A 12,913-nucleotide genomic window follows, 5' to 3' on the forward strand; every position below is an offset into this window, starting at 1 on the left:
CCTCTCCCAGAAATGTTTTTTTAATCTCACCCACTTTTCTGCACTGTTTTGGAAGATTCCTATTCCTGAATCTCTTCTGTCAAGTCAGGTGACCCATTAGGTAATCAGAAATAGCTTGAAAAATTGAGAATTTACTAGTTACCATGACTCTCCCTTCTACTTGTTTGTTATGTAATGTCAGTGAATCTTTATTCAAAGGGATGGGAAAAAAAGAAAAGAGGGGCTAATGGGTCCAGATAATGGACTTTGCTTAGAGAAGGAAGCCTCTGTCAAGCAAGTGTGGCCTAGAAGGCTGTGTAGTGTCTGGCAAATAGGAAAGGAGTAATTTCTGGACTTTATTCTTCCTCTCCTGTGGTTTGCTTGGGTCCTTCTGGAAGTGTCAGTTTCTCTTGATGTATTGTTCTAAGTTTGGTAGATAATCAAACCTGGGATTGCAGCTGTGGTTTTATCATTCAGATCATAGTGACTTAAGTCATAGTGACTTGATAAGGACTTGGTGCCTCCAAATCTATGGGCACTGAGCCTCCAGGTCCTGGCCTTACTTCTAGGCCCTAACTTGGCCTAACTTAACATAGGCTCTGGGAAAACAGGCCAAGGCTTATGGGGCAAAACACGTAGCCAGCCTGTGTTAGAAAAGGGAGAGGGCTCAGCTACCCGGCCTTTGGGGTTCTCAGACTTAGCCCAGATTCAGATGAGCTCATGTAGCTCCTGAGGAAGGAACCTGCTCTGTGTTCAGTCGGTTCAGATGGCCTGTGGGAGTGGCCCTTGGTAACACAGCTGGCCTTGTGGCCCCGGTGGCCCTGACCCTGCATGCAGACCACTTTGGAAAGAGGGGAAAGGGTGGCTGAAATTCCCAGGCCGACTTGGTCCTTTGGTTTTTGTAGCCAAACCTGTTCTAAACTAAAAAGCAGGGGCAGCGTATACAGGTGAGGATTCCGGGAGCCAGGCTCTGAGCTGCCGGGTTGTTAGAGGACTTCTCCGAGCTCTCCTCCATGTCCCACGAGGTTAGCTCTACCTGGTTTAGGATGAATCTACTAACCTCTCTGCCCTTTTTTTTCCTGCTCTTTCTCTCCTTGCAGAAGGAAAGCGAGGAGCCCTTCAGGTTGTGCTCTGGCCCTTTGGGGCCCCTTTGTTGTTGGTTCTCTCCCCTCCCTCCTGAGTACAGTGTGTGTATGTGTGTGTGCGCACGCATGCGTGCTTATGAGCTGTGGCTCATGCAGCCGGTGTGTTTGTCCTGACAGCAATTTGTGTGCATGCTCCATGCCCGTGTGTGCTCCTGCAGACACCCGTGGAGCCTTGTGAGGATGTGTGTGCCTGTATGGCACACATTCAGTGTAGCATGTGTGTGCTTACCCTTGTGCTCAGTTTGACCCCCCCAGGCACTGACTGCCTTCCTTTTTTCCTACTTTGCACAGTGTGTGTCCATTTTCTACTTGTGGCTGCCGACTGGCATATGCTGTAAACCCTCACTGAGCCCAGCATGCATATACACTTTGTATTTGAGAGCGGGAGTTTTTGTAGGCTTTTTGTGCCTCTTGCTTGGGGCCTAAATGTGAAAGTGCTTTGTGCTTCTGAGCAGGCTTCCTGGCCTCTCTGTGAGCACAAGGGTCTGCAGACCTGTGGTGTGGTTTCCACACACCATGAGAATGTGTGGTGTACTAAAGCTCTGTGCCTACAAGCACTGGTTCCTCAAGATGGTAAGGGTGCGCTTGCCGGTGATTTGAGCCCTGGTGAACACCGAGTCCTCCCCCAAATGGGTGTGCATGCTCTGTATCTCTGTATGCGGGATCCGTGCTCACCTACGGCTCCTCAGGTGCAAGTTGTGTCTATGAATGTACCTCCTATAGGTACTTTGTTGAGACCTGCTCTCATTCCCCTAGCCCTCCTGTGCCCTGTGTGTGCATGCTCTGCACTGTGTCTGCAGGCTTCTGCAGACCCACTGCCCCCTCTAAGCACAGGAAATGTGTATGATCTGAGCCTGTGAACCCTGGCTGCCAAAGGTGTTTTGTGATTTTGTTTCCTTACGCCCAGTGGCTTCTGGCAACCACCTAATTCTAGGTAGGAAGTAAAAATCTGCTGAGCAGTGACTGTTTCTAAAGGGAGGATAAGTTGGTTGGTGGGATCTGGGGATTTAGGAATGGGCTGCCCCTCACAGGAACCATAGGAGACTTGATTCAACCTTCTGACTGACTTTTGGGCCTGGCCATCCCTCTACCATTTCATCCCACTCATAGAACCAGGGTAGGAGGCAGAAGCAGTGAAGTGTGGTCACAAAGGGCCTTAGGCAGTAGGCAGATAGGCTTGATTAGAGCACAGGCAACCTGAAAAGGATCTTAAATCCAAAGTGCATCTTGAGCTTCCTGCTGGTCCAGGGTCACTCTAACCCACTTTTACATCACCGATTAGCTTGTCCTACCTCTTTTTCACTCTCTTGCCTCATTTTGTCTATAACTCCTCCCATCTTTAGCCCTCCCAAAACTTCACCCCCTGTCCAGAGCCTAACAGCTTACCTCTGCCTCCCTTGATCTGGAGCTCCTTTGCTCAGGATGGCTAGCTGGAATCCAGATCCCAGGAGTCAGGGAAGTCATTGGGGGTGGAGGAAACAAGGAGGAACAGAAAGCCCCAGACCCGCGAGTACTGTCTGTTGAGCCTAAGTAGCAGGTGCCATTGGTCCTCTGAAAGCCCTGGCAGCTTTGGAACTCTCTGTACTCTGCCTGAAGGATTTGCTTTGGATTTTTTTTTTTTTTTTTTTTTTACAAAAAGCTTTAAAAAGTATTTTCCAACAGTTCCTTGCTTGAATTATTTGGTGCTTCAGTTTTCAGCTTCTTATTGTAGAGTTCATAAAATTTGCAAGAATGGTAATCCAAGTATCTAATCTGCCCTGTATTCTTTTGTTTTATCAAGTTTATCAAATGTAGAGCATACTCAGTGTCAATAAGTTATAGCTTCAAGGACCCTAGGCCAAGTCAAATCACAAGATGAGACAGGAATCCAGAAAGACCAGGTCTGACTCTAGGGCAGCCAACAGAACTTAAGAATATAGCTGGAAGACTGGACTCTATATGAAGTTGTCCTTTGGCTTTAGTGAGGCCTGGAAGCCTACACGGGCCCTCTCTTGGCCCATGCTTACTGTTCTATACCAGTGGATATGTGAGGGGGCTCTACATTCTGGCAGCTCTCACACTCCCAGTGGACCTTAGTCCTGGGTTCTCTGTGAGCTTATATCCTCCGTGCTCACTGGGGAGAAGGGAGATGAAGTCCTACTCACTTCAGCTGCCTGCTTGTGGCCCTGGCTGGTCAGGGAACCGGCTTCCACCTCAGGCCGGCCATGTCACCACACGGTGGATGTGACCTGTGCTGCTCTGGGCTTCCTGCTTCACTGCTCACTGCCTGACCAAAGAAATATGGCACTCTCCCATCTTTCCCAGGAGCTAACTTCTCTCTCTTTCTCTCTGTAAAGATTTCAGATGGTGGTGATCCCTGTATGCCCCAGTGGCTTCCAGAAGGGTAAGTGTGGCACTTCAAGGTTTCTGTGAATCTTACAGTCTCTTATGCTGCTTTAGCTTTTCCCTTGGGAAGCAGGAGAAACAGCTTCATCAGCTGGATTCTGGAGAAGGAAGAGGTTCCACTGTCGAGACGATTGTTTCTCCGGGGCAGAGGAGAGGACGCTGCAGACTGATTCCCCAGAGACGGAAGAGAGAGCTTTGCAGAATGGTTCCCCTGAAGCAGGGGAGGGAACTTTGGGGCTCCCCATCCTTATTTCTGGAATTTCTGCTGTATCGCATCATAGTGGTGGTATGCTCTTTATGTATAAGGATGAGAAAACTAGAAAAATATCTGCATTTAGAACTGGTTTCCTTCTATTCCACTGTTGATAGTGTAATTGCTTAGCTTGCTACTGGCCTCAGCTGTTGTGAGTCACTTACTTACTCCATTCTACTATAGTGAAGACATAAGTAGTATCCTTGATGAGCTCTGTGGGTTCTGTTTGTGTTTCTTGTCTGGGAGTTTCAGACCCATGTGATTGCACCAGAGAAACATTTTAAATTGTTCAACTGCTATGACTTACTGTTATTAAGAGAGGAAAGTGTTTAAGTGCCTGCACCACCTCTACCCTCCACATACAGCTCTCAAGACCGTTAGGCTCTTCCTTCTGTCCTTGCCCCTCAAAGTCCTGACGTCGAAGTTCTCAGTGGCTGCCTCCTCTTCCTCATCACCAGGGAAGAAAAAAGATTAGATCAGAAAGTTATCAACTATATTTTTAAATGCTTCTTTTCCTTTTAATATGTCTTTTTTATAGCAAGAGTTAATCATGTGAATGAGCCACTCTTCTTTTGTCAAAAGCTCATTTGTGTTGCCAAAAAAAGACACTTCTTGGCTTAAGGTATACATTTTATAGTTTTCAGAATTAGCCACAAATTTGTGGCATCAGTTGCTTCTTCAGCAGCCCTTCTTCAGGGCTTTAGCATTTTTCTTCAAATAATTTTAAACTTCATACATACCAACGCAACATAACCAGGCTATTTTTAAATGGAGCCATGCAGGGATTTTCTAAATGTCTCCCTGTTGTCATCTTTCCCTGCCTTCAGCTTAGTCCTTAGAAACTGTCACAAGTTTCAAACTTTCATAGGTGTGGTGGTCTCATTGAGAACAAAGCTCACTGCCCATATTCAGGAAGCTAGATGATTAGAAATCAGCATAATGGGTTGCCTGCTTCAACTCCTAGCCTTGACCTAATTTGTGGCTCCATTTTTTGCCCGTATAGCTAGCAGTATGTACTTATTCTTCTGTGATATTTCTCTTTTCACACCAGCTGTGGTGTACAACCCAGCCACCCTTCTTTCCCCGCTTCATTGCTTACATGAAAACCAAATACCTGAGTTAATTTAATTAAAGCTCAGAAGGATAGTTTCTGAAAGGTCAGAGAGGTTTTTATAGTTCCTCTCATTTTATGGAAGTGACACCAAGATCCAGAGAGAGGAAGGAATTTTGGCAGAGGATACGTAGTGAATTAGTAGAAGAGTTGGGGATAAAATCCAGATTATCTCAATGTAAGAATGATGTTCTTTTTAGGAAATTCTCTGTATTTTTATTGTGTATTGTTATATGGAATAGCAGGCAAAGAACAGAAAAGTTAATAAATATAAAAAAAGTATAAGAGTTTTAGAAATCTCAAGTTGCTCATAGGCTTCCCCAGTGGCTCCGATGGTAAAGAATCTGCCTTCAATGCAGGAGACCTGGGTTTGATCCCTGGTTGGGGAAGATCCCCTGGAGAAGGGCATGGCAACCCACACCAGTATTCTTGCCAGGAGAATCCCATGGACAGAGGAGCCTGGTGGGCTATAGTCCATCGGGTTGCAAAGAGTTGGACATGAGTGGGTGACTGACAATTTCACTTCACTTTCAGTTGCTCCAGCTGTAATTTTTTTCTTGGTTTCTGTTGAAGTGACCATAGGGCTAGGCCACACTCTGAGTCACTTGGCTGTTTCCTTCTTAAATGGTCTTTTTTTCCCCTCTAAATGATCTTTTGGAAGTCTCTCGTCTACTTCCCCTGCCTCCATTTGATTATGCAGGCTCCTGTTTCCATAGAGACTTTTTCTTCAGGAGGCTTGGATAGACAGAACTGGGGACTCTTCCTCAGGGTGGAGAAGGTCTGCTTCTACATGTTCTTGTTTGTCAGTCTTGCTCACCTAGGCAGCACCTCTTCTGTAGAGCTATTCCTGAGCTCTATTCTAGCACAGGTCTGGAAAGACTTAACTTTAGGCATGAGTGTCTCTGGCCTGAGTGTAGGGAGAAGCTATCTTAAGCATCAGTTCCCACCTTTTATGGAGCACAGGGGTCTTCAAATAAACAAAGGCACCTTGGACTGGCATAGTGTGATAAAAGAGCTTTCAGTCCTTGGCTAAAACCTTAGAAGGAGACTGAGAGCAGATTCCATTGTTTGTCATCCCATGGCTTTACTTCCCTCACTTTCTGTCCTCCTTTTTCCTCTTAAAGGCCCATGGTGAGGGTCAGTTCATCCTTCTTTGGGGAGAGGATGAGCAAGGAGAATGGAACATTGAACCTGCCAGTAACTCAAGGGGAGACTAAAGGTCCTGACATATTTTCTTCTCTCCTCAGGCCAGCTGGAGGGCTCTATGGCATTGACAGCATGCCAGATCTACGCAGAAAGAAGCCACTGCCGCTTGTCAGCGACCTGGTGAGTGAGCAATCTTAGTGAGCTGTCAGGAATGGAAGTGGGGCCTTCAGCGACAGGTATTAGTCTGATGATCAGTCATTTAAAGCCTCACTGAGACTTAGTGATGGCTTCAGTAGGACCTCGTATGATCTCACTGGGGTTAGAGTGGCACCCAGGTACCCTAGAGTCTCAGAGCCAGATGTTGAGTAAGACTTGAACCCTTTTTCTTATTACCATTTTCTATTCCTGGTTTTTTCCCCCCTATTCAATCTATTTGATATTTTTTGTCTACTCCTTTTTTTATTTTTCCTCCATATTGTGCTCTTTTTTCCCTACCAGTTTCTCCCTTCTTGACTGACTGAATACAAGTATCCTTGTATTTCTCTTCATCATTTCTTTCTTTCCTTCCCTTTCCCCCTGCTATTGATATGTCTTTCCCATCTCCTCCTTTCTAGTGCACCTCTTATCCCATCAACACTTCATCCAGCTGGCTGGTTGAAGATTATGTCAACTTTTCTTGATTACCTTCTTTCATTGTCTTTCATCTCTTCTTTTTTCTCTTCTTTCTTTCTATTTTCCCTGCTTTTTCTCACCTTCTCCCTCCTTGCTCACCATTTTTTTTTTTGCTTAACCAAGTGGATGTCAGTATCTTACTCATTTCTTGTTTCCCGTCCTCTGTCTTTTAACCTTGTCCATATTTCACTTTATGGCATGACTCTCCTTCTAGGCCTTGGGCCCTGGGCAGCTGTCTGGGTTGGATACGGTGGATAGAGGATAGAGACAGAGGGGACTGGGACATATTTCCTGCTTTGGACTTCAGGGAAGAACCTCTCAGTTGTGTCTGAAAGCTTTCATGCCCTTGTGGGGTTTTAACATCATGTTGTTCCTTTTTCTGCTGTCCTCTGCGCAGGCTATGGTGAGTGTCTCCAGAGCCCATTTCCATCCTTTATAAAAGCCCGAATCTCGACCTCCCTGGGCACGCCCCCACTATTCTTGCTGCTCAGGCTGATGTAATGAGTTCTGTCTGCCTGGTGTCCACTGCCTTAGGGAAACCGTGTGCCGCTCTGGAGGCTGCCCCTAAAGCTCGGGCTTGGCAGACTCATGGGCCTTTCTAGCAGGGCATCCTAGACCTCATGTGTAACCCCCTGCCCTGCTTGATTTCAGTGAGGCTACATTGCCCCCTTTCACTCAGTGCCCTGCTCATTTGGGCTGTTGGCCTCCACAGCTACCTGGGATTGTGTGGGCATGGGCTGGTGCCCAGGACTGGAGATTTAGTATAGCATCATTGTTCCCAGTGATGGTTCTTGAATGTGACTCTGGCAGAGTTTTGTGTCTGTCCTGTTCTTAATGACCTGTTTCATACTGTAATTCTAGACTTTTCATTTTCCTCTGCCTTTCTTTGGGGCAGATACCTAATGGGGTCAGATACCTAAAAATGTTGGAGGAAGGAGAAACTCTTAGATGACAGGTACCCTGAGAGAAGTGCTGTTCTGTTCTATTATTGTTAGAACAGTTCCCAGAGGGCCTTGAGTTTGAATCTTAACCTCAGGTACTTGTTACCCATTACCTGTGGAGAGTCCCCTGTGAATGACAGTAAAAATAGAAAGTAGTAAGTTATCATCAAATAGCTTTGGTCACTGAAACTCCCTCCCCGGTACTTTGCCCAGCCCTTGGTAGTAGCCAGGGCTGACAGCAAGTCTTCTCTCACAGTCACTGGTCCAGTCCCGGAAAGCAGGCATTACTTCTGCAATGGCTACACGCACCTCTCTCAAAGATGAAGAGCTGGTAAGTGACCCTTGGGCTTTCATGAATCCACTCGCCTATGGCCCAGTGATCATCTCTGTAGCCATACACTGGGAATTCAAAAGTTTTGGGTGGAGTCTGTTAATGAAACAGATATTATAGCATCAAGTTTTCCACACTGGGAGAAGCAAAGGTCCAGACCAGGGGTAAACCTAAATCTCATGTTGGAGTACGTGACCACTCATGTCAGGGATTTATGGTGAGCCTAGTACCCTCTGTTTCCCTAAAGAGCCTGAATGCTGGGGCAAGGCTCAAATCTAGCATTCAGGTCATGGATGTGCTCCTCGGATGACCAGGAGCACATGATGTTGGGGCTTCTTTCTGCTGGGCTAGAATGTGGGCCAGGCCAGGCTGAAGCATCTCCTTGGCTGCCAGAGGTCTTGATAGCCATGCACTGGGCTTAGTAGTGGTATCTCTCAGCAGAGAACTAAAGTCACTGATGGATGATGGGATATGTGTTTTTCAGAAATCGCATGTGTATAAGAAAACCCTGCAGGCCTTAATCTATCCCATCTCGTGCACCACACCCCACAACTTTGAGGTGTGGTCAGCCACCACCCCCACCTACTGCTATGAGTGTGAAGGCCTGCTCTGGGGCATTGCCCGGCAGGGCATGCGCTGCAGCGAGTGTGGAGTCAAGTGCCATGAGAAGTGCCAGGACCTACTCAATGCTGACTGCCTGCAGCGTGAGTACACCTGTGGGATGACAGGTGGGGGAGGGGGCTTGTGGGCAGCAGGGCCTCTCCAACATAGTCTGGCAACAAGGAACCAGGATGGCTGAGCCATCATCCCTCCAATTTACCTGACTCTGAAGCTCTTTCCTTTTTAGAGAAAGTAGGTTCCTAAGTCAAGAGATATTGCCTTTCCCAATAACTTGTCTTGTAACAAGGTCTTGTAACACTCGCTTAAACACCTTTAGGAAAAATTCATTGAGCTTCCTATGGCACTTGGATGGAGTTAGAATCTCTTCCAGGATTCAGGTGATCCCAGAGGCTCTACTTGGGTATTGTACACACCACGATGGCTGTATTGCCCAAAAAACTAGAGTATATTTAATCAGGGACGAGAACTAATAGGAAGAGAGAGTTCTGGGGTTCTAGGCCTCAGAGAGGAGCCTCTGAAGGTCTAGATCTCCAGACTCAGGGAAGGTGGAATTTACTCCTTGCTTCTAGGTGGAGATTTTAGACATTAGTACCAAGAACAGAATCTTCAAATGGATGAGGCAGAGGTCCAGAAGGAGAATGTGTGACTCCCAAAGCCCTTGCTAAACATGTGACTTGTGCCACCATCTGAGTGGGAAGAACAGGAGCAGGGAAAGCAGCAAGTTGTGGCACAGGAGGTGGTAGCGCTCCAAGTTCTTATCTCCTTGCTCCACTCCTGCTCGGCTTGCACTGCTATGGTTAGACCCTGGGAAGAGCAGGGGTGGGGGTGTGGGAAAGTATTCTCTCACCCCTCCAGGTCTTCAGGTGTTCCTTATTGCCACGCCACAGCAATGAAAGCTTCAGAAATTGTGGTAGGAGAAAGGAAGGTCACCTTTAGACTCACAAGCACTTCATTATCCCAAGGAAAGATATGAGACCTAAAAGGGCCTCAAGGAATTGTTGACTTAAAATGTCATTCTTTGAAGAACCCTAGATTGATGCCAGTGACATGGCTGTAGTGGACATGAAGAGACAGGCTGAACATAGCAGAAGAGTTGGGTGCTGGTGATGACTTTGCCCAAATCCATCATGAGGGGGTGACAAGGACAGGTGTTAGCAGCACCTTGCTTTAATTGGGAGAACTAGCAACTGGCTACATAGGCTGCTTGCTGGAAGCCTCTAAAGAGGTGCTCTATAATAGCCAGGGTGTCTTATCTTCTCTTTAAGAGCCTTTCCGAGGTCCCCTTCCAGGGAAATATCATTGCATGGGATATGCTAAATGCAAGAGTAGATGCAGCCCAGGTCACTTTTCATTTATCTAAGTTCTATGAAGTACAGAGTGGAATTAAATGCCCTTCCCTTTTCTGTCTAGACTTTCCTAGACAGAAAATCTGCTTTCCATCCTCCCAGGGTTAAGAGGTGAATGTTGACCTTTCTTCTTTGCTCCAAATTTTGTAGTTAAGACCTGAGCCTTTGGAGACTGGAGAGAGGTTAAGAGTCAATCTGCCAATAAAGAAAGGATGAATCCTTTGCCTGAGAAGCCTGGTTGGTGAAATACACTGGAGGAAATCTCTGTTCCTCCATAATCCTTAGGACAGCAGAGATGAGCTGGCTGGGGTCATGGCTGGTAAAAATGGCCCTTGGCCTTGCCAGGATAATACAGATGGTAACAATAGTAGAGAGTGTTTATTACTCAATAAATAAAGCACTTAGCCCAGTGTCAGATGGCAGGCACTGGGCTGGATGCTTTATGCTAATAAAATGCTTACTACAAATCTTGAGAGATAAGTGCCACTTTCTTCTCATAGAAGAAATGTATTTACCCAGCAGGGAGTAGTAGAGTCAGGATTGGAACCCAAGTCTGTCAGATAACAAAGCCATAATTTTCTCACCATACCACAATGTCTTCTGAGATTTGAGACACTGGAGCCACAGGGGAGGATGTGCCCAGCTACGAGCTATGATGAATTCTGAGATCTATATCATGACTTGGCATTTGGATGAGTTTGGTGGAGTTGTGCCTATCCACAACCATTCCCTGGTAACTGGGATACCCATTTTGATATTTTGGCCTTAGACTTGGAGGGGTATCTCTCAACAAGCATGTAGATGGAAGAAAGACAAAACCAACTGCAGACTGAGCTACATTTTTTTTTCTTTTCTCATGAAAAACGCAATATGTTTCTAAATAGAGAGAATGGACTAATTAACATATTAGTTATATTGTTAACATATAACAATGATCAACTTTTTGCTATTCTTTGAGTTGCCTTTTAAACTTCACTGGCCAGGCATTAAACTCTAGCAGGCCCCACAGATACCAACTTTTCCCAGAAAAATACGTCTTCCTAAGCTTCTCTCACTGCTCAGTGACATCTCCTAAGCCCCATTCTTCAGCCTGATCCTTGATCTGGTAGGTGACCTGTTGGTTACCCTACTTTCTGTCTCTGGCCACTCTTCAGGGGCTGCAGAAAAGAGCTCTAAACATGGAGCGGAGGACCGGACCCAGAACATCATCATGGCCATGAAGGACCGCATGAAGATCCGAGAGCGGAATAAGCCAGAGATCTTTGAAGTTATCCGGGATGTCTTCAATGTGAGCAAAGTCGCCCATGTGCAACAAATGAAAACAGTGAAGCAGAGTGTGTTGGATGGCACCTCCAAATGGTCAGCCAAAATCACCATCACTGGTGAGCAGGCCAGAGTTTGAGGGGACAGGATGGCCTTGGCCATGGGGAGGAGCCTGGGGAGGAAGCATCCTGAGCATGAGGAAGCAGGGACTGTGGGGGAAAGAACACAGAATGAAGCCCTCATTATTCATTACTCCTCCTCTTCTAGACTCCAATGCCAGTGATGCTGGGAGAGGCAAGACTGACGATTGCAATCTGAATGATAATGCAAGAATTTAGTAACAATCTGATATTACAGACTTGGTTAGCAGTTTGATGTTATAAGAGCTGGGAGGCTGGGGGAAAGGGGACAGGCAGGAGATCAGGGAGTAGTTAACCAGTGATTTATTAGCTGGGTGCATATGACTGAAGCATGCATGTATCAGAACAGGTAAGGACCTGTCTGGGCAAGTGGTCAGTTAGGGTCCAGGGAAGAGGTAGGATTCTTGGGCTAGGCTTTGAGGGAAAGGTTTAGGGCTAAGAATAGAAGTGGAGGAGTGAGGAAATCTTCTCCTGTACAAGGAGCAGATAGAGGGTGCTCCAAGATGGGAAGTATGAGTCGTACTTTGGAGGCCTCATGACTTCCAGAGTGTACTCTGAAGCCTCCTTCTGTGTGTGTCTGGGTTGCAGTGGTGTGTGCCCAGGGCCTACAAGCCAAGGACAAGACAGGATCCAGTGACCCTTATGTGACTGTGCAAGTGGGCAAAACCAAGAAGCGTACCAAGACCATTTTTGGAAACCTGAATCCTGTTTGGGAGGAGAAGTTCCATTTGTAAGTCATACTGGGAAAGTCGTCTTTCCTGGGACTGTGTATATTTTGGGAACAGCGTTAAATCCTGTTGTTCTGGACTTGCACTCTAAGAGAGATGGGGTAGAGGCAATGGAGAAGACCCATTTCTCACTTGCTTTAATTGGCTAGCATTTATTCTTTTCCTAGGTCTCCTTCTCATAGACTGTTGTATCAGGGTTATTGCACTCAAGTCTTAACTTGGGCTATTAAAGGGGCCCCTGGGCAAACCATACTGCTTTTTCTAGTGCTAGCAAGATTTTACTACAGCTAAGTGACAGAGCCAGAGACTGCCATGCAACTGTGTGCCTTGCAGCCCTGCCATCCTGTAATGCTAGACTTTTCATTTTCCTAACCCCTAGGAAGAATTAGTCTCTTCCAGGGAGTGGGGTGGGAACAGCTTGTCCTGCAAGTGGGTAGACTTGAAGATAGAAACCTTGGATTTGGACAATTTTCCATTTCCCTTAAGTGCTCTGCTTTTCTTTCTGCCTCAGCTTCCACTCCCTTCTCCTTTATTCAGTATCTCACTTTTGTACAGACTATTTCATATGACAGCAAGGGATGACTGCTGAAAAGTGGCAAGCTGTAGCCTAGAACCTGGACTGGTGTCTGGTGAATCCAGATGCTTTATCCACCCCCGTTAATGCCTAGGACCAGGACTTTGAGTCTGAATCAGCCAAACAGGCAGCTTATGTAGAGACCTTCTGCTCTTGGCTACTTGGAAGGAAATTGGGAAAAGGAATTGGGGCCTATAAAAGCCATCTCCAGTCCAGAGGCGATAGTTACTGAGGGGAGCACCTTTTTGTCAAGAAGCTGACTGGTTCCTGCTTGACTA

The 12,913-nt window shown here is 46.5% G+C and overlaps 1 protein-coding gene across 6 annotated transcripts in view; it reads left to right on the top strand.

Moving 5' to 3' along the window:
- The window catches only part of UNC13B (unc-13 homolog B), a 225,191-nt gene that overhangs the window by 183,192 nt on the left and 29,086 nt on the right, over window positions 1-12,913 (top strand). For 5 of the 6 annotated variants that reach the window (XM_086415676.1, XM_086415675.1, XM_086415674.1 and 2 more), the window contains 6 exons: window positions 3,461-3,507; window positions 6,121-6,199; window positions 7,889-7,963; window positions 8,448-8,667; window positions 11,085-11,312; window positions 11,922-12,063. In XM_086415676.1, the coding sequence (XP_086271802.1) occupies window positions 3,461-3,507; window positions 6,121-6,199; window positions 7,889-7,963; window positions 8,448-8,667; window positions 11,085-11,312; window positions 11,922-12,063 (791 nt within the window). Of the gene's footprint in view, window positions 1-1,079; window positions 1,103-3,460; window positions 3,508-6,120; window positions 6,200-7,888; window positions 7,964-8,447; window positions 8,668-11,084; window positions 11,313-11,921; window positions 12,064-12,913 lie in introns of all 6 variants that reach the window. The other variant, XM_086415673.1, reaches the window with a different exon arrangement.

Source organism: Bos grunniens, chromosome 8 (genome assembly GCF_055505025.1).
Source record: "Bos grunniens cultivar Pamir isolate PY7600 chromosome 8, Bosgru_T2T1.0, whole genome shotgun sequence".
NCBI lineage: Eukaryota > Metazoa > Chordata > Mammalia > Artiodactyla > Bovidae > Bos > Bos grunniens.